This window comes from Motacilla alba, chromosome 5, assembly GCF_015832195.1.
Source record: "Motacilla alba alba isolate MOTALB_02 chromosome 5, Motacilla_alba_V1.0_pri, whole genome shotgun sequence".
Lineage (NCBI taxonomy): Eukaryota > Metazoa > Chordata > Aves > Passeriformes > Motacillidae > Motacilla > Motacilla alba.
Window position 1 is genome coordinate 18,279,083 of NC_052020.1, and position 19,353 is coordinate 18,298,435.

Here is a 19,353-nt window from a genome sequence, read left to right on the forward strand (position 1 = left end):
ATATATTTTTGGGAATTGTACTTTCTCATGCATTCTGTTTTGGCTTGTTTCAGCCCCAGCCAGTTTCCTGCTATTTAGCCAGAAATCTGCCATCAGCAGGATGATACCTGATGATCAGCAAAGCCCGGATATCATCCTACCTATGCATGGTCTGAGGAATGTCAAGGCTATTGATTATGATCCCTTAGATAAATTGATCTACTGGGTGGATGGACGCCAGAATATTATAAAAAGAGCCAAAGATGATGGCACCCAGGCAAGTGTACATCTTGTATATAGTTTTGTTTCAGTCTTTTTGTGTGCTTTTACTTTATGCTTGACCTTCCTCTTCTATCTGCCACACCAAGGGATCGTCATTGCCAACTGCTCTAGTCAGCACTTACTCATGGATATTCTATTCATATATGAGAATTACTGAACGTTTTTAGGATTGTGGTTCTAGGGCTTTCTAAACCATCAGGCGGGTAAACCATGCTTTCTGTGCAATCAGTGTTCTTCAGTCCATCATCAGAGTAATGGCTGGAAATCATTGCCCATGTGTTGTCTTGCAGCCTTTCACTGTAATGAGTACCCCAAACCAAAGTCAGAACCCGGAGAAGCAGCCCCACGACCTCAGCATTGATATATACAGCCACACCTTGTACTGGACCTGTGAGGCTACAAATTCCATCAATGTGCACCGGCTGAACGGCGAATCCATCGGGATGGTGCTGCGCGGGGAGCACGACAGGCCCAGAGCCATCGTAGTGAACGCAGAGCGCGGGTGAGCTTCCATCCTGCCCCTGTGCACAGCGCTCCTGGAGCGCTCCGTGTGCCAGCTCTGTGCACGGCAATCTTGTGCCGCATCTGTCTGTTTGTACAAAGAGAAGTTTTGAATTTTGCTCAGGGTGTAGGTGACTGCTTATCCAGTTCTGGGTTCTGGAGGTATCCAGCTTTCTTTTCCTGTTCTCTCGTTTGCCTCTGTTCTCACAGACACGTGTGAGGCACTAACCCAGGTGGTGACAGCAAAGTAAAACCACCTTGTACTGTTCTCTGTGTGGATACACAGCCCTGCCACCCGATAGCAAAACCAAGAGTCTGTATCACTCAGAATCTGGGTCATAAATGTTTAGTCATCATAAAACAAATGTTTGCACGGGTAAAGAAAGAAGCCTCAAATTTGATACAACCATTCCTGCTAATGTAGTAGTATAAACCTTAAACACTTGAACCCCTTATGTTCTATACATTCTTAAGTTAGTTCTGATGTAATGTGTATCTTAAAAACCTCTGAAATGAATTGAAGCAGGTGGGATGAACTAGAGTGATTTCCCACAGGAGGAAAATACGTTGTTCTGCTGCAAAGCAGCTTTGGTTAGATTCAGCAGACACTCTCTCTGTTTCTGGTAGTTAGTAGCTTCCTTCTTAGGTGTCAAAGATGGATGGTGCTTTACTGTTCTCTTGAATAAGTGAGATGCTTAAATCCCAGTTTACTGCTAAATGGTTTACCATGTGCTTGACGGATGTTGAATGACAATGTTTCACAAATGTATGGATACAGTAGTACCCAGAGACTCTGTCTGGAGTGTTAATAGGACTGGTGTTCTATACCAGTGTGCTCTGCACTGTTCAAAAGCTGTTGTGGGGAGAGGGGGATTAGAGGAAAGATTCTGATCTTATTGGGACTAAGTCACTTGGATATAGTTTGTGTTTATAAAAGCTTATCTGCTTTCTCCATTAAAATGGGAGTTTGGGTTTGTTGATCTCTAAAACTCTTAACTTTTCTGGTCAGATTTTCAAGAGATTTAACGCTAAATGCGTTTCAAAATTAGAGGAGGAGAAATGAAGAAGACAGTATGTTAAACACTGTGGCTGTCTGGGAGAGCTGAATGAGTGATCTTCAATGGCTTCTGCCATGATTACAGAAATTCCTTCCTCCACCTCTCCCCTGGGTGCATGTTCTGACTGCTGCCTCCCTTCCTTGTGCTATAAGGGAAGGCTGTGCAGCAATGCAGCCCATGCTATTTGAGAGTTTGCCCATGTTACTCACCACTGAAAAAACAGTGGAATTTTCCTTTAAAGAGGTCTCAGTTCATCGTAGGGGTACACAAACCCTTTTTTCTCTGTCCATGAGGATGACAGAGATTGCTTTTGTTTGCAACTGAACTGGCTTAGACAAATATAAAGAATTCATGGAACTAAGATGTCAGGAACATGCCATCCTCAGTTGTTCTTCTGTAATCTTGTCTCAAGTTTAGTAGGAAATTTTACTTGCTGAGAAGGAAAAGTTACCTAGAAGGAGAAGAGATAGTGGCTAATGGTTTTTTTGTCAGAAAGAACTTCTGGCCTTTGATTTGTAAGTGGGGACAGCTTTACCCAGGGAGAGTTGCAGAAGGTCTGTGCTAGTCTCTTACAACCCCCAGCTCCGTGCAGGAGCAGTGCTGCTGGTGCAGCAGTGCTCAGGCACTTTATGGCCTGGAGAGAAATCCTGTTAATTTCAGGCTGAGTGTGAAGTTAGCAGATGTTTGTTTCTGGATCTTTGCACCTGGGGGCAGCCACCACAGCCATGCCTGTTGAAACCATTCCCTCTTAGCAGAAGGGAATGGCCTGTCCCTGCAGCTCCCGTTCAGCGATGCTGTCTGTGTTCTCAGGTACATGTACTTCACCAACATGCAGGAGAGAGCTCCCAAGATTGAGCGTGCAGCCCTGGATGGCACAGAGAGAGAAGTGCTTTTTACAACTGGCTTGATCCGACCCGTAGCACTGGTGGTTGACAACAAACTTGGAAAGCTTTTCTGGGTGGATGCAGATCTGAAGCGCATCGAGAGCTGTGACCTGTCAGGTATGTGGTATGAAGTTAAACATTTGCAGCACAGTGTCAGCATGTACAGGACATCGTTCCCTCTTTGATGCTGAGCCTGGTGACTTTCATCTCCACCGCTGCCAGTTCTGTGTAGTCAGTCACAGACAGCAATTGCTGGTGGGCTCCCATCTTTGATGTAATTAGAATAGACATGACTGTAATGATTGACACCCTCCAAGACAGCCATTTGACTTTTGATGTGTTCTGAAAGTGTTGTTAGTCATGGAACCCCTAAATAACCTCCTCTGTGTCCCTTTTTTTTCCTTACTGTTTTGAAAAGTTTGCATACTTTTCCATTTTTCTTTCTCTGGAGCTTACAGCTTAGTAAATCAAGGTAGCTTGAAAAAAAACAAACACAGGAAAGGGCAATGTTTGGTTTTTTTCTAATCTGGTCATCTTCATGACTCTCCTCTGGCACTGTTCTAACAACAAAACAAATAGAACCTGCTCATGCTTGGCTGAGTTCTGCATAATTTATGCAGCAAATTAGTTGAATTCAGTTCTCATAGCACTTTTATTATATGGATTCTATTATCTCGTTTTATGTAGATACTAAAAACTTACATTTTTTGTATACAAGCAGACATAAGGTCATAGTTCCAAAATTAATTATGAGAGCAGAAGCAGCACCAAATTATGATTTTGTTTTAAATTTTAATTTTTTAATCAAATATATCCAGTTACATAGGCATACAGGGTCAGAATGGTTTCAGTGAATTAATGGAATAATTTCTAATATCTTCACCCTAGAAAAGAATAATAAAAGCAATAACTAAATTACTTTAAGTGTTGGGCATTACGCAGTAGAAGACTGCATAAGAAGACACAAGTAATTAAAGTGAAAACTGATAATAAATGCATTTTTACTTGACCTCTTTTTTACTCACTGGCTTAAAGCAGATTTTCACACATTTTTATAAAGCAGAGAGCCTGAACCTTTGACAGTGTTCCTATTTAGGAGCATATTGAGTCATTTAAAGTTTGGGTTTTCTGGTGGGTAACTCAATAAAAAAGTTGGGTTTTTTTAAGACCTTTTCTTTTTTGATCATATATCTGTGGCTGTCACATAGGCTGTGACGAGTTTTGGTACTTGCCTCTTGCTTTGCATGGTGAATATGTTCTATCTGAGTAACAGCAGTGAAACTAAAGTAGTTGTATTTTGCTCTTGCTTACATATTCCAGAAAAAATGTACAGCTCCGTGTGTGAGTGCACTGTAAAACCTTTGGCCCAAGAGCTGAGTCTGTATCAGCTTTTGGGAGTGCTCACAGCTGCACATCACAGAGATGTCAGTGTGGGGCTGAGCATGGCTGGCTGACCAGCCAGGCTGTGCAGGGATGAGCTGGGTTTCGTGTTGTATCTGCTTGCCCTCCAAACGTGGCACTGGTAGCATTTACCTGAGATGAGACTGAGCAAGCAGAGCCTTGGTCTGCAGAGACAGATGAAGTCAATGATCTTGTAGCTCACTGTCTCCAAGGTTTGGTTTGGTTTGGTTTTAGCTGGGATGTTGCTTTGTGATGTTTTTTTTAAGGAATAACTTAGAAGTTGACTGGTGTAAAACTAGTCTTTGTTTTTGTTGGTCTCAGGTGCCAACCGTGTTACCCTGGAGGACTCCAACATTCTTCAGCCCATGGGACTCACTGTGCTGGGGAATCACCTGTATTGGATTGATCGTCAGCAGCAGATGATTGAGAGAGTGGAGAAAGTGAATGGGTACAAAAGGACTAGAATTCAAGGCCGGATTGCTCACCTAACAGGCATTCATGCTGTGGAAGAGCTTGATATGGAAGAATTCTGTGAGTTTCAGTATCTGATGTCTTGGTCATTGTATCTCAAAAGTCCTCATCCGGCTGGATATTGTAATGATGTTGCCCATGGCTTTCACATAAGCCATGGAATGCTTTCAACTTTACCAGTGGGGTTTCAGGAGAGGAAGATAAACCAATTTCTCCTTCTTATTGATGGGAGTATTGCTGCACAGCTAGAATATGTGGTATCGTGGCACTGAGTTACCTGCTTTGTGCAAGCTCACACGACACTGAATTCAGTCTAAAAGCTACTTAAAATTCTGGTTGTTCATTTTTAAAGTACAATCAAGTAATAGGTCTTGGAAAAAACTCTAACAAGAACCAAAAGGGTTGTACTTGCCTTGTCTCCAGGTGCTTCAGACTCCCATGTAAAGGTGTGTCTGGTTTGGCTCAGCACAGTGGATGATGTAAAAGCCTGCAAAATGGGGAGGAAGGTCCCACAATGAGTTGTACTGTGGATGTGGAATTTTTCTCCCAACAGAGGTGGAACATTTTAGGTGCTCACATCTGAAAGGGGTCATGCATGCAGGATGTTCTTTTTCGGGAGTAGTGGTCCAAAGTACTGTGGTTTGGTGGAGAGTGCAGAAACCTCTTCAAGTAGTCACTCCTCAAAGTGACAACCTGCAGCTCCTCCTGCTTAACAGGATTGTAAAAGAGAATACAAAATCACAAACAAAATGTGGGAAATGCAGGTCTCTGTTGCCTGTGATGAGTTGTCTTATATAGGGAGGGTACAGGCTTTAATTTTCAGAAGAAATTATTCAACTTCACAGCAAACACTGTGTCACATACATTGTGATGTCACATACTGTGATGGCTGGAAGTATTTTTGAACTTGTGTATGTGGGTAAGCTGTTACAAATCAGATAACATAAGCATTTAAACTGTAGTAGATTCTATGGAGTAATTATGACCTAGAGGTTCTTTTTTCTTTCACAACACCCAGCTCCTCCTCTTCTTCTGTGCCACTTCACACATTTCACATATATTGGTATATTTCAAAGGTAATACTAACTGAAGCAAAAGGATTTTTTTTCTTTAATTCTCAACAGTGTTAAAAAAGAGGTTTGCTTTTCCCCCATGTGTTTATTTAAGATAGGGAAAAGGAATCCTCTTTTGCAGCTGAAAAATTTCTACATAGGTGATTTCTGTTGCAAAAGGGGAGTAAATATACATATGCACATGCAGGTATATATGCATGCACTTCTGTGAGCAACTCATGCCTGAAACATTGTATAAACTGGTAAATTTCTTAAAGGTAGAAAGAAGGTTGCTGAGAAGCCTGGACAGTTGGAAAACAACTTTGGCAGAGAAATTATGATATCTAAACAATTTCTTCCCCATGTAAATTCTTGGTGCTGACCAGTAGGAAAGAATGCACTGTTCAGCAGCATCACAAATAACACAGGCTGTAGCCCCACAGATTGCTGCAGCAGATGCTCAGCTATCAGCCTGAATAAGCAGGCAAGAGACTGAGTCTCTTTTGATTCCTTTGGGCTGGGGTCATCAGACAGTGACCTCCCATCTCTGTGCCTGTTTCTTATCCACCTATTGTTCATTAGAAATCATTCTTTTAGGACCTCTCAGTGCTTCTGGGTAACTGACTGGCAACACAAACGCCTAGCTTCCTGTCTTAAACAAAGACCCCAAAATCTTTGTGCCCGTATTGCAGTTTTGTGAGGAATAGGGAAGTTGAAGCATTAGATACTAAGAGGTCTTGAAAGGAGAAATCTTGAGGGTTTTGCAGGTTGGCATTCTGCAGCGACATACATTGTTTCTTGATGCCTACCCTAGAAATGCAGGAAGGGTATCTAGGTAAGATGTGAATGCAGCCTTCTCAAATCTGCCTTTTCAGTGCTCTTCACCTCAGCTCCCAAATTCTTTTTAGAAGTTCTTGAAAGGTCTCCATATGATAGAATCATAGAATGGTTTGGGTTGGAAGAGACCTTTTGAAGGTCATCCAGTTCCAGCCCCCTGCAATGGGCTGGGACATCTTCAGCTTAATCAGGTTGCTCTATTACTATGACTGGGAGAAATTTTGTCCTTATGAAGTAATAAATCAGCATTCAAGCATTAAACTGAAAAATCCTACATGTATCTTCCTAATAATTTGTAGTGAAATCTTGGTTACTTAGACAGAAGTTGTTTGTGAGTAGTTTTTCATTTTGCCCTATTGAGGAATAGTTATAACTTCTGTTATGCTACATAATATTATTTTTGTGTGTTTCACCAGCTCTGCATCCATGCTCCCGTGACAATGGTGGGTGTTCGCACATCTGCATTGCCAAAGGGGATGGAACTCCAAGATGTTCATGCCCTGAGCACCTTGTGCTTCTGCAGAATCTCTTAACATGTGGAGGTGAGTTATGTTTAACAGCACTGCTAATCAATTTGTATCAAAAATGTCGTGGCTGAGTTTGCATTCCAATCCAAAATGTGGATTTACACACAGTTTTTCTGTACATGTTGTGCTGCATCACGTGTTAAATTAGTCTTTGGTAGTTCTACCAGTTGTTTTCTGCTTGAGGTTTTGGGTGCATGTGACTTCTCATTCTGAGCAGAATATTTTTCTTTGACCTTAAAATACTTGCATCTTCTACTGAGATTTTTATAATTGTGTGATGTGACAGGTTTGTGCTTTTAACAAGTGTTTATAAGATGATGTTGCATCAACCTGTGATGACTTAGCAGCAGAAATCGTGCCTATGATTCCCAGAGTATGAGACTCCAGTCTTTGAAATTAATTTGGCCTTGTAATGTGAATCACTGTCCTGGCTACTTATCAAATGTAGGCTCTATTGAGATTCTTTTTAATTCAGGTTGCTCTCCTCTTTCCACATGGTAGACTTTTCCTTTAGCCTTCTCTTTTACCATCCTAGCATTTTTAAAAACTGTTAACATTACACTTGCAGAGGGAATTCAAAACAAAATAGTGTTTCTTTTTGGGAGGCATTATATCTTAAGTTGTTCAGCTCTGTTGGTCCTTTTGACTTCTCATGTATTTATTTTGCTGTGGATTTCATTTTCTGGCTGAACTCTGAACTCCCATGGGACAGTCATTTCCATGATAAACTGTTTTCTTTCCCATGACCACAACAAGTTATGTGGCTTTAGAGTAGTGGTGGTTACATGGGGAGGGCAGGGTGGATCAATCTAATTATACTTCTTGCTGTAGTGTTGTTGCACAACATGGACAGTGAGAGAGTCTCACATTCCACTCCTTTGGGTCTTCAACTATAAATCTGAAAATTCAGGGGCCTCCATTTTTTATTTTTTGTGTCTTTTTTTTTTTTTTATTCTAATCTTTCACTAAGCCTGCAACAGCTTTTTAACCCATATCGTCTGTCTTAGTAACAGCCACTACCCAGTGTTTCAAAATAGCTTATTTGGCTGGAGAACATTTGTCCATGTTCTGGACATCCTTATGAATGCTTTTGTCAAGTTTTTTAATGCAAGCTTGTTGTTGCCAAGTGCAATCACAGCACAACATTAAATGTGCCTTTAAATGCAGAAGTAGTGATCTGTCTGTTGGATTATCCAGACAGCACACTTGTATCAAAATAAAATTCACCTTAATGTGTGTGTCTGGCATCTTTATCTTATCTACAGCTGTCAGGTCACTGGCTACATTTGTCATTCTCATATTACTCCTCCAAATAATCATAAATGAAGAACTTAAAAAAAAAAATCATCATTTTTTCCAAGACTCAAGCACATTTTTTTGATTTTATTTGCATTTTGTTTTTCAAGCTCTTGATTATACTTTTGTCTCATTCTTGAACTTTTTCTCCCTAATGAAGAAAGGACCAGCAGCACTTTAAAAACTGTTTGCGTGTAATTCTAGAATTTTTAACACCACCCTCAGGAGAAAAAATACCCATACAACTAAGAAACTTTCCTTATGCTGGGTTCTTTGTGAAGTCCATTCCTGAGCCTGAATCTTAAGAAAAGCCCACTGGGCTTCCAGAGGAGTGTTACCATCCAGTGCCAGAGCACACCTCTAGCTTGATCGTACTGTTGTTTTAGGCAGGGTATGATGTTCTCTCTTAATCCAAGTGCTGAATATCTACTCAGAGCATTACTGGGCAACAGCAGCTGTGGGGAGGAGTGGCTGCCTCTGCTAAATGATGTCATTATGTCACTGTGTTTTGACCCAGCAGCTTTTCAAATCAGTGGAAATGTATGTGATTGCTGCAGGGCTGTTTTGAGATGGCTCCCTTTTTTTGACTGTAATTGCTACTAAGAACAACTTAGTGGACTTGCCCATTGTCTGTTTCTTTCATTGATAACAGTGGTGGAAAATTGCATGCTAACTCGTTGTAGGTAAGAATTTGAAGCATTTTTTGGAATAGATTCTTGACCTGGATTGTGTTTGTCTCCTGACATTCTGAAAAAGCAACTATGGATGCCTTATAAGAGCATAATTGTTGCATCTCTATATAGGGTTGTAGCTGCTGTCTAATGCTATCAGTGCCTCACTGCAACTTGAACAACAGTATGGATGTGAAAAGGAGTCATACCAGAGTCTTGGGGTCCATGAAAAGTCAAACTAGAAGGAAGTCCCAGCTTTTTTAGGTCCAACAAATATAAAAATGGCCGTGCACAAGTTAAAGTGGTCTGTGTCAGTTGTGAGAGAATATAAGATTAGGGCAGGTCTGCAGAGCTCTTTATACTGCTCTCTGAACCTTCACTGACCTGCAGCCCAGATACTTTCCAGCAAGAGAGCTTAGCTTAATGTTTACCAGTCCTATAAAGATTTTTTTTTCTTCATTTGTATTTTTCAATTCATAACTGACTCAGGAATTTTTTTGTGGAAAAACCAGTGGAAAAATAATGAAACAGATACTTTAGAAGCTACATGTTGATGTGTCAGTTTTTTTAATGAAGAATTGGTCCAGGCTAATATAACTGCAGGATTAGAATTGTTTAGAATCTGGTTTGCAATCAGAAATTGAGTATTCCTTTGAATTTATGTATATGACAGTGTCTTCCAAAAGGTGATTGTTAAAGACAAAGCAAGTATTGGTAGAGTAAGTATTTGTAGCTCCTTTGTCCTTAGTTCAGTGCTTGACTGCTAAAGCAAACTTCTTCTATCAGCATGCATCCAGTTTTTATTATGAAGTTGGTAAAATTTCATTCCCTATGCAAAATCATGTTTTCCACTAAGCTGGAATCTTAGTGTAGTCACAGAAGAACTCCAGGGAAAGAATAAGTGCTTTTCTTGACAAACTCAAGAAAATCTGTCATACTTTTACTCTGTTGAAAGGGATAAGGTTGAATATACAAATCTGATCTGTTTTCTCTTTCTCCAGAACCTCCAACTTGTTCCCCAGACCAGTTTACGTGTGCAACTGGAGAGATTGACTGTATCCCAATGGCATGGAGGTGTGATGGGTTTCCTGAATGTGATGACCAGAGTGATGAAGATAGCTGCCCCATATGCTCTGCATCCCAGTTCCAGTGTGAGAAGGGACAGTGCATTGATGCCCACCTGCGGTGTAATGGAGAAATCGACTGTCAAGATAAATCTGATGAAGCAGATTGTGATAGTAAGATCAGTTTTTCCTGAACTCATGGTTCTAACACAAGCATCCCTTTGGGATTCTGACTGTTCTTGAAATGTAGAGATACAAGTCTTTTTTGTTAAGTCCGAAGTTCCTGGATACAGATAAGAAATCTAGCAGTTACTTTGCAAGGACATAATATATCTATTATGTATACATAATCTAAGTATGGAGTACATAAGGTTTTATAATATGCCACATTGCTACATTTTGTTAACATGTCAGGTGATCAGCTACACTTTGTTAGGTAATGTAAGAGATTCTTGCTGATTTGATCTTAGTTTTGCCCCAGCAGGACTGATTTGAGAAAGGATTGGGAGTTATTGTGGCCAGAATTTCATTTTAGCTCCGCTGAGTAAGAGGTATAACAGCAAGGGGGAAGAACCAGAGATACACAGGCTTGCAATTTACCCACAGCACTATTCTGGCACCTACCTGATCATAATATGAAACTCACTTGTTTCAGTTTTCTCAAAAGGCTCGAATGCTCCTGTGCTGTCAGTAGTTGATTTTCCCTTTCTTTCCCTGCAGCCATTTGTCTGCCCAACCAGTTCCGATGTGCGAGCGGGCAGTGCATCCTCCTGAAGCAGCAGTGTGACTCCTTCCCAGATTGCATCGACGGCTCTGACGAGCTCATTTGTGGTGAGATGGCTTTTCTTGGCATGCAGGCGCCGTGTTTGGGCACGTTCTGCGCCTCCGTGCAGAGCCCTGCTCTTTGCAGAGCAATATTCTTTCAGAGAAGAATACTGCAAAAGGGCCTTCAGAACCATCCTTAGGGAATCCTGATTTGACTGTGCTCAGTGGCTTGGAACTTGCTGAGCTGCTGCTAAACTCAGAGTGGCTTTTAAAAATGTGCAGCCCTATCCACTGTAGTAACAGGGCCAAACTGGAGGCTAATTATGTAGAGGAGCTAACATGCAATGAGCAAGTGTCCACAAGAGACCGCAAACTGGTCTCTTACAGTGCAGGTGTGAAAAGAATATATGGGAGAGATGTTGATTTTTCTGGGAAAAATGTAACTTTGAATTCTCATGGCAGTAGGTATATACAAGTTACAGACATGCTGATGGCAGTTGTAGTGTTAGTCCTTAGAGAGTCTGTTATTTTGCAGTTCAAAGTGGACAGTAAAATTCACTTACTTTTGCTCTTGCAATTTCTGTTGTTTTGTTGTTGTGGTGACTAGAGCATGAAATATTCAGGCAATGGGGCAGATGGAGGGAGTGTTTAGAATCACACAAGTGGTTTAGCAAAATAGTTGAAACAAAGCATTTTAGAATAAAAGCAAATAGATGTGCTGCTCTATCTGTAGCTCATTCTGAACAAATAGCTTGCACTGGGTTTGTGTAGAGAAATGCTGCACTTGTATTGCCTATAGGACCAGCCTTGGTGGATTGTGAAGTTTTTAATATCTTAGATTTGTCATGTTTTGAAGCACCAGTTGTCAGAAGCTGTATCACTGCTGGGATGAGAGGAGGGTTTGCCAGGTTTGGTCCAAGGTAGCCTTGTTTCTTCCTTCCACCTTCATGGTGGATACTGCAAGGAAAAGTTTATTAATGAGTAAGAATGGTGAAAGGAGCCATTCTAGTTGTGAATAGAAAAAAATGCTAAAAGAATGGAGACAGAAACTGTTGGAAATTTCAAACTGAACATGCTTCTCCCACATCTTACATTTATCTCTTGAGCTTTCATCCAGTTCTTCCAGTTTCCTGGATAATATAAGGCCACTTCTTCCTGGGTTTTTTTTTTGTTTTTGTTTTTGTTGGGGTTTTTTTGTTGGTTTTTTTTGTTTGTTGGTTTTGGGGTTTTTGTTGGTTTTTTTCCCCTGGGTTTCTTTATGCTCTTGGCAAACTTTCTTGCTGCCAAGTTAATGCAGCTGTTTCCTTTTGGGTCCAGTCCTGCAATTAGGTCTTAACTGATTTAAATGTGTCTTTATGTAGACATAGGATTATGAGGTCCAGATAGATCTGGACCTTTTGTGGAACAGAGCATTCTGTGCTTTCCCACTTGACTGAGGCAAAGAACTCAAGTAGGGAATAAAAATGATTGCTACCTTTTAGATAAGGATCTTGCATTCAAAAGAAGCTAGGTTTGACCAAAATGAGAATTATGTGTTTTAAAATAGCTGATTTGGGAACATGGTTTAATTTTGGCTTTGCTTTTTTTATGGTATCATGGCTGAACTAATCTGACTATTTGAAAATTAGGACCTTAGTTGACATAAATGTTGTTATGCACTTGTAAGTGTGAAAAAAACATAATGACTTTTAAGACAGAAATAAGTTCTGGATGCTGAGCTGTTAAGAGTTTATTCCTAGATCTTTGTATTTTCTTATCCTCCTTCTCCAATTTCAGTTGTTTTTCATTCCCTTCCACTGAAGTGGAAACCAGAACCACTGAAGAAAAATTTTATGAAGTGAAGGCCTGAATCTTATATGAACCCTTTCACTTCTTACAACCTCATCAAGGGGGAAGGGGTCTGTAGTTAGAACTGAGCATGTAAAATTTGGACAAGTTTATTTTGATTTCTTCACTTTTTAAAATGTATCTATTAGTGTATGTTAAAGAATGAAATTATAAATGTCTGAATCCCATGGGAAAAATTGCTTTCCCTGAAGACCATCACATATGTGAAAAACAGAGAGGTGCCAGGTTTATCTGGCAAGAATTTTGAATACCCATAATCAGGGAGAGATGTGAGGTGTAGCTCATCTCAAATACTGCAGCACCTTTTATTATTTAACATTCGGCTACATAAGGGAAAAATAATGAGAAAGTATTTGAGATAATTTGGACTGTGTTTTCCTTCCAATTTGTAAGGTGGGGTTTCTTTGAAAGCAAGTAATATTTTAGGAAGGAAAAGTATTCTGTTTTAAGACCTGTAATAGCTAGGAAGACATACACTGCTTAGCATATATGGTAGCTTCCCTACTGGTAAATTTTCTTGATTTTTCATGTTATTGCTAGCCCAAATGGCTTTTGAGAGGGCAGTCCTCTCTGATTAAGGACTTAATATTTATAAGTATTCTCTATCTTTGACTCATTGACTTTGGAGGGGAGGGAAGAAAGGAAACTTTCTAGACTGTTGTTCTGTCAAATAATCCTGTTTCAAGATAAATTGCTAGACAAAAAGAAGAGTACTTATGGAGGGGAAGAGGAAGCATGAAGTCTTGTGTACTGAATCAGAATATCTGGAGTCACAGATGCCTGAGTGTGATGCAGATGCTTTTAAAGGCACTGTGTGAATGGCTGTGTGCTGCCTGATTTGCTGAATGAGCTCCATGACAGCAGCATGTACGCTGCTCCATGTTTAACGACCATGTTTAATTTTCTTCTCTTCTCTTTCCAGAAAAATCAAAGCCAGCCTCAGACGAGTCCCAGCAACACAGCAGTGCCATTGGTCCTGTCATTGGGATAATACTGTCCCTTTTTGTCATGGGAGGAATGTACTTTGTGTGCCAGCGGGTGGTGTGCCAGCGCTACGCCGGGCCCAATAGTCCCTTTCCACATGAGTATGTCAGTGGTACCCCCCACGTCCCTCTCAATTTTATTGCTCCAGGAAGTTCTCAACATGGCACTTTTACTGGTAAGGGTGCTTGCATCCAATCAGTACCACTCCATTGTCTAGATTTCGAGTTCACGCATGATAAAGGCTGCTGGATGTGGAGTTTTCAAAGAGCAGAAATTAGATGTTGGTCTGCTCAGTGGTTTTGGGATGAATCTGTCATTTGAATCAAATATGTAAAATCTATTAGCTTTTCTTGCACTTTAATGGCTATGGTCAGCTATTCCTGCTTGAATTATGTTACTATGGTTATCAAGAGGTTTTTTTTGTGGTAGGAAATAAAATTAGAGGATGAAATAATTGCAGGTGAAATCTTTGCAGGGATGTTTTAAATTGGACTTCACACTAAAGCTTTTTTAATTAAAGCAAGTATCAGTGGGTTTCATCTGTACTTCTGTAGGTGCTAAACCAAGCTATCATTTTGAGTCTCATCCACATTTGTTATCTTTTTCTAATCCATATTGTTGTGACAAGTTACAACAGCTGAAAATCTTATTATTTATGCCAACTCTAAAGAAAAGACAGGTTTCTAATACTATGGAATTTCCAAAAAGGATATATATCATCATGAATGATGATTACAAATACTTAATCTGCATGTAATAAATATTTCCTGCATTTAAAAAAAAAAGTTCTGAAAACTTCCCAGACTTAACTCTTACATTAGCACTGAATAGTCTGACAGGAAGCTGAAAATGAATTGTCTGAGTTAAGAGTATATTGTAGTAAAACAGCTGGGAGAATGATGTCTTCCATTTTCCTCTAACTCAGGTTCCCTTCCTTTTGTCTTTGCCGATTTTCAATTTCCGTGGTAATTATTTTTAATAAAAATATTTGAGTTTTGCAGTTTTTCATTTACTTGCAATTGAATTTCTTGCAATGGAAATTGAAACTTTGGAGGTCTCAAGCTTGGTTTTTTTGGGGCCTTGTATAATGTTTTTTGGTTGATTTTTTTTTTTTTTTTTTGCAACTGCCTAAGTTTGTTTAATTGGAAAATTTCTTTATTAATTTGGGTGAGCAGTTTGGATCAGCTGTTCTGAAGATTCCTTTCTCGGCAGTGTGATAGTAGGTTGTGAGTTCAGTGCTGCAGTGAGACAATACATGGTCTGAGGCTGAAATGTTTTCTTTACAAAAAGTGTCTGTTCCTTGTAATCCTGAAGTTTTCACATAAAGCTCTCTTCCCAAGGTGTGACAACCATTATCATTGCATGGGTTTGCAAAGCTAGGGATTTGGTTTCTGTTTGGCATTGATAGATAACACTGTGGTTTATCTAACCGTGTCTTCCTCTCCGTTTTGATGCAGGCATCTCTTGTGGAAAGTCCATGATTAGCTCCATGAGTCTCATGGGAGGAAGCAGTGGTGCCCCATTGTATGACAGAAACCATGTTACTGGAGCATCTTCAAGCAGCTCATCCAGCACTAAAGCCACTTTCTATCCACAGGTATGTCTGGGAAATGCACCAATGAGTTAGCTATCTCCTCCTTCTGAAGAAAGGAAAGGTGAAACTTTGTGCTTACTAAGTAGATGTTAACAACTGTTAACAGCTCTGGGGTGTTACTGTTTATGATATGCAGGCCCATTTTGACACTCACTGAACTTCACAAAAGGGCCTTGTTGTAGTCCATCAGGATTATACAGTGCTCTGTGATGTCCAAAATGTTTTGTTATCAGAGTGATACTCAGCTGGTTTGTTCCTGGATACTTCTGTTCTTCCCTTGGAGATGCCACCTCCTTTGTTCACTCTGATGGCCGTGGCCCAATGACATTTTGCACTGCCTAATGTTGCAGGCACACATGGAATAATAAGGCAAGCAAAATGAAAGGGGACTGGAATACAAACATGTATGAAATAAGCTTGACTTGCTGTTGAGATCAAGTGTTTGTTGATTCAGAAAACCAAGTGCATGCACTGGGGGATAACACTGGTGCAGCAGGGTGAGGCAGAGGTTACTCTGCTTGCATTTTTTCCAGCTATAATTTAGCTCCATTTCTGACTTTTGAGTGTTAGAACTGACAGAATTCTTGTCCCCATATCACAGTTTCACAAATTCCAACATGTATATTCTGAATGGGAGGAGTCCTCTCTGAATATGTAGGAGAGACACACAAAGGTTCCTGTTTGCCAGCATATTTTGTCATGAGTTTTTTTCCATTGTGCTTCTGAACGATACATCCATTGGATTTTAGGCACACACAGGAAGCTGCCTGAGTTGATCTGCCAGCTATGGAGGGGATTTTTGTGTAGTATTGAATCAGGAGCCCACACACTGTGTGGGTATACATGCATTTGTGTTTACACATAAGCTGTTATGCTCTGTGTAGGCATTTTGGCCAGTTACAGAGGAACTTTCTCTCCCTTTAAGAAGGGCAAAACTGGAGAAGAGAGGCTTGTGAGCTTATCTGTTGGTAAGGTAAAATTGGGTATGTACTTCTTGCATTGTGAAGCCATCAAGAAGCAGATGAACTCAGCAGCCCTCCTAATTTAGCTTGTCTCATGCATCACCGGTGTCTCTGTAATGCACTGAACAATTTCATGCTAGACCTGATTGATGTGTCAGTACCACGCTAAAAAGGATGAACAGAAAAAACACTTAACTAAATAAAGCTTGAAAGAGAAAAGAAGCCCAAGAGCTGATCTGCCTGTGGGATCTGTGCTGGCCAAAAGATCAACTCTTCCATTTGACTTCTGGCCTAAGTTAATCTGACTGTTGTTGGGAATTCTTTTTCCACACTTTGGAAAGGGCCTGCAGGGATGATACCAGCATTTCCTTCATGAAAGGCATGCTGGGTTCTCAGAAGGAAGTTATTGCAAGGGCTTTGTTGCATTAAGGTACTGCTTAATCCAAATCTTTTGCTGAGTTCTGCCTGGTAGCTAATTACCCAGCTTTATGATAATAATCAAAAGGACAGATCTGAGCACCTTCATTTTCTTGGCTTTTTTGGTTTGTTTAACACATCTTAGTGGTACTGAGAGGTGCTCCAGTGAACAGAGACTGGGAAAGAATCAGTGTCAATGAAGTTATGCCAGTTTACATACCTGAGAACCTGGCTACAGGCATCCTGGCTGACATGTTTGTTGTATTTAGTCTCAACATGAAGTGGTACTGATGCAGCTCAGGGTGTCAATAGCAGTGAATCCACAAGTAACATGCAGTGCTCCTCCAAGAAAGATTTCTGAAAGATGGCCTTGGGGTAGTTACTCATCACTCCCCACAACTGGCAAAGGTTGTCTGCCTTCACATGAATCTGGGTGCAGGGCTTGTCAGTATAAGTAACAGTGAGCTCAACTCAAAGGCCAGGAATCACTTTGCTGGATGCTGCACAGTGAAGACCCAAACAATGATCTCCACTCAGTGATTTTAGAGTGTTTTTGTGGGAGAAGAGCAAAGGCAGAGGAATGATGGTCAATGGGGCAGGCCATGAGTTGGTTGAATGCCCAGGGCAGGCAGTGTACAAGATGCACACATCAGTAGCAAGGCTCAATCAACAGCAGTGGTGTAATTTTCCGCACTGGAAGAGATACAATGCTCTTCTTAGGTTTAGGCCAATGCCCTAATGGCTGTGTCAGAGGTTCAACTTCCTGATGGTGGAAGAATCCTAAATAATTTTGAAGCCTGCTAAACTTCCTCCTGTGTAAAGGCTACCAGTAACCTTCACATGGCTCAACTATGAGTGTGTAAGCACCCATAGCTGAACCATACATATGTGTGTGCTGTCTATATGCACACACAGGCTATAAATATTTTTTAGCTCATAGGCTTTTTGCATTGTGAACTCTGCCAAAATGAAATGTTTACAGAACAAGAGTAAAAATGAAGTGTTCAGGGAAGGATGGGGTTTTATTAATTACAGTAAAGGAACTTGGCTTCTTGACCCTGCTATTGACTGGGGACATGCTTAGGGTCTGGGAGTGGAACATACTTTATTTCCAATAGCATCTGCTGAGGATGCTATCAGTCCTTATGTCCGAGGAAGTGCACTCAAATTCAGCCAAACTGGGTCTCATTTCCATCTTTATTCCAGCCTTCCAGCATAATAACAGATGTGGCAAGGAAGAAAATTCCTGGTACTGAGAACTTCGAAAACCTGCACAGTACCTAAGTCCAAAATAAAGTCTTGTAATGAACATCTGTGATCTTTAAAAATGCATTAACACATTCCAAGCAGCTAGGAGAGCAAACTAGAATAAGGATGAATGACAGGGTGAAGGCATCAATACTATTTTCAATCTAAGTAAAATTGTATAATTAACCCAAAAAGTCACACTTCTTTTTCCTGTTGTTTCTAGATTTTGAACCCTCCTCCTTCCCCAGCTACCGATCGTTCCTTATACAATGCAGAGATGTTTTATTCCTCAAACATTCCTTCAAACACAAGATCTTACAGGTACAGTTCATAAAAAGAGTTGCTGAATCTTCTATTTATCTGCCTTTAGTTCTGGATCTTGTTCAGACTTCATTTAAAATTCTCTTCCTCTCTTAATAAATGACCATTCAAATTATGTACATTATATTGCTATGTAACAGTCCCTGATCATCCTGTATAGAGGTTGGTGTTTTCTGCTCATTCTCTCAAGCTTGTCTTAAAACTCTTGCATGAGTAAACCTGTTTGTTAGTGACTGGGTTAAATGGTCATGGTAGTCTCCTCTGGTAGGTTAGGGGCTGGAAGAATGTGCTGCTGGCTGAGGGTAGTTGTGCCATTCAAAATTGACACAGTTCAGGTACTTCTTGTTGGATTTCTCTGGGAGTCTGAATTAAGGCTCACACAGTATTAATGAGCAGGCATCTTGGCTGAACACACAGAGCTGTTCAATCTCTTTGTTTTTCTTTCTTTTCTCCCCAGATTGCAACTAACGCGTGTGCTTTGTTCTTTTTTGTTTCCGTGCAGGCCGTACCTGATACGAGGGATAGCTCCACCCACAACCCCATGCAGCACAGATGTCTGTGACAGTGACTATACCACGAGTCGATGGAAGGCCAACAAATACTATATAGATTTAAATTCAGACTCAGACCCTTATCCCCCTCCACCCACACCTCGCAGTCAGTACATGTCGGCAGAAGAAAGTTGCCCTCCATCTCCTGCCACGGAACGAAGCTATTTTCACCTCTACCCCCCTCCACCCTCTCCTTGTACAGACTCTTCATGACCTCAACAGAAGGAACTTTTCCTGTAAATATTTTAAAATATGAACAGATTTAAAATATATATTTTATGATTTAAAAATAAATCTGGGTGGGAATTAAACAAAACTAAATGTGAATAAAAATGGGTGGGAGGGGTGGGGCTGTGAAAAATTGTACAGAGGAAGAATATTTATAAAATTGATTTTTTTAACTTAATTTCCATTCTTTTGTGCCATATTTGCCTTTTTGAAGTCATGTAACTGACTCGGTCTCCAAAGGATTTGGGGAGGGAATGTTGAAACTGTCTTCATTTTTAAGTCACCCTTTTACATGCAAAAAGTGTTTGTAGTTATTTTTGTTAACATGAGACAAGAAAACTAAGTGGCTTGTGGGAGGGGGGTCATTTAAAGAAAGATGCAAGATTATTCCTAGAGGAAAAAAAACATTTAA

General features: G+C 40.4%; 1 protein-coding gene across 3 annotated transcripts in view; it reads left to right on the forward strand.

Annotated features, from left to right (window-relative positions):
- Window positions 1-19,119, forward strand: part of LRP5 (LDL receptor related protein 5) — a 127,609-nt gene extending 108,490 nt beyond the window's left edge. For all 3 annotated transcript variants that reach the window (XM_038136849.1, XM_038136850.1, XM_038136851.1), the window contains 11 exons: window positions 54-256; window positions 552-763; window positions 2,631-2,821; window positions 4,427-4,636; window positions 6,882-7,007; window positions 9,961-10,197; window positions 10,744-10,854; window positions 13,559-13,795; window positions 15,078-15,217; window positions 18,065-18,162; window positions 18,665-19,119. In XM_038136849.1, coding sequence (XP_037992777.1) covers window positions 54-256; window positions 552-763; window positions 2,631-2,821; window positions 4,427-4,636; window positions 6,882-7,007; window positions 9,961-10,197; window positions 10,744-10,854; window positions 13,559-13,795; window positions 15,078-15,217; window positions 18,065-18,162; window positions 18,665-18,926 — 2,027 coding nt within the window. In that variant the 3' untranslated portion in view covers window positions 18,927-19,119. The remainder of the gene's footprint in view (window positions 1-53; window positions 257-551; window positions 764-2,630; window positions 2,822-4,426; window positions 4,637-6,881; window positions 7,008-9,960; window positions 10,198-10,743; window positions 10,855-13,558; window positions 13,796-15,077; window positions 15,218-18,064; window positions 18,163-18,664) is intronic.
- Window positions 19,120-19,353: the final 234 nt, after the last annotated feature.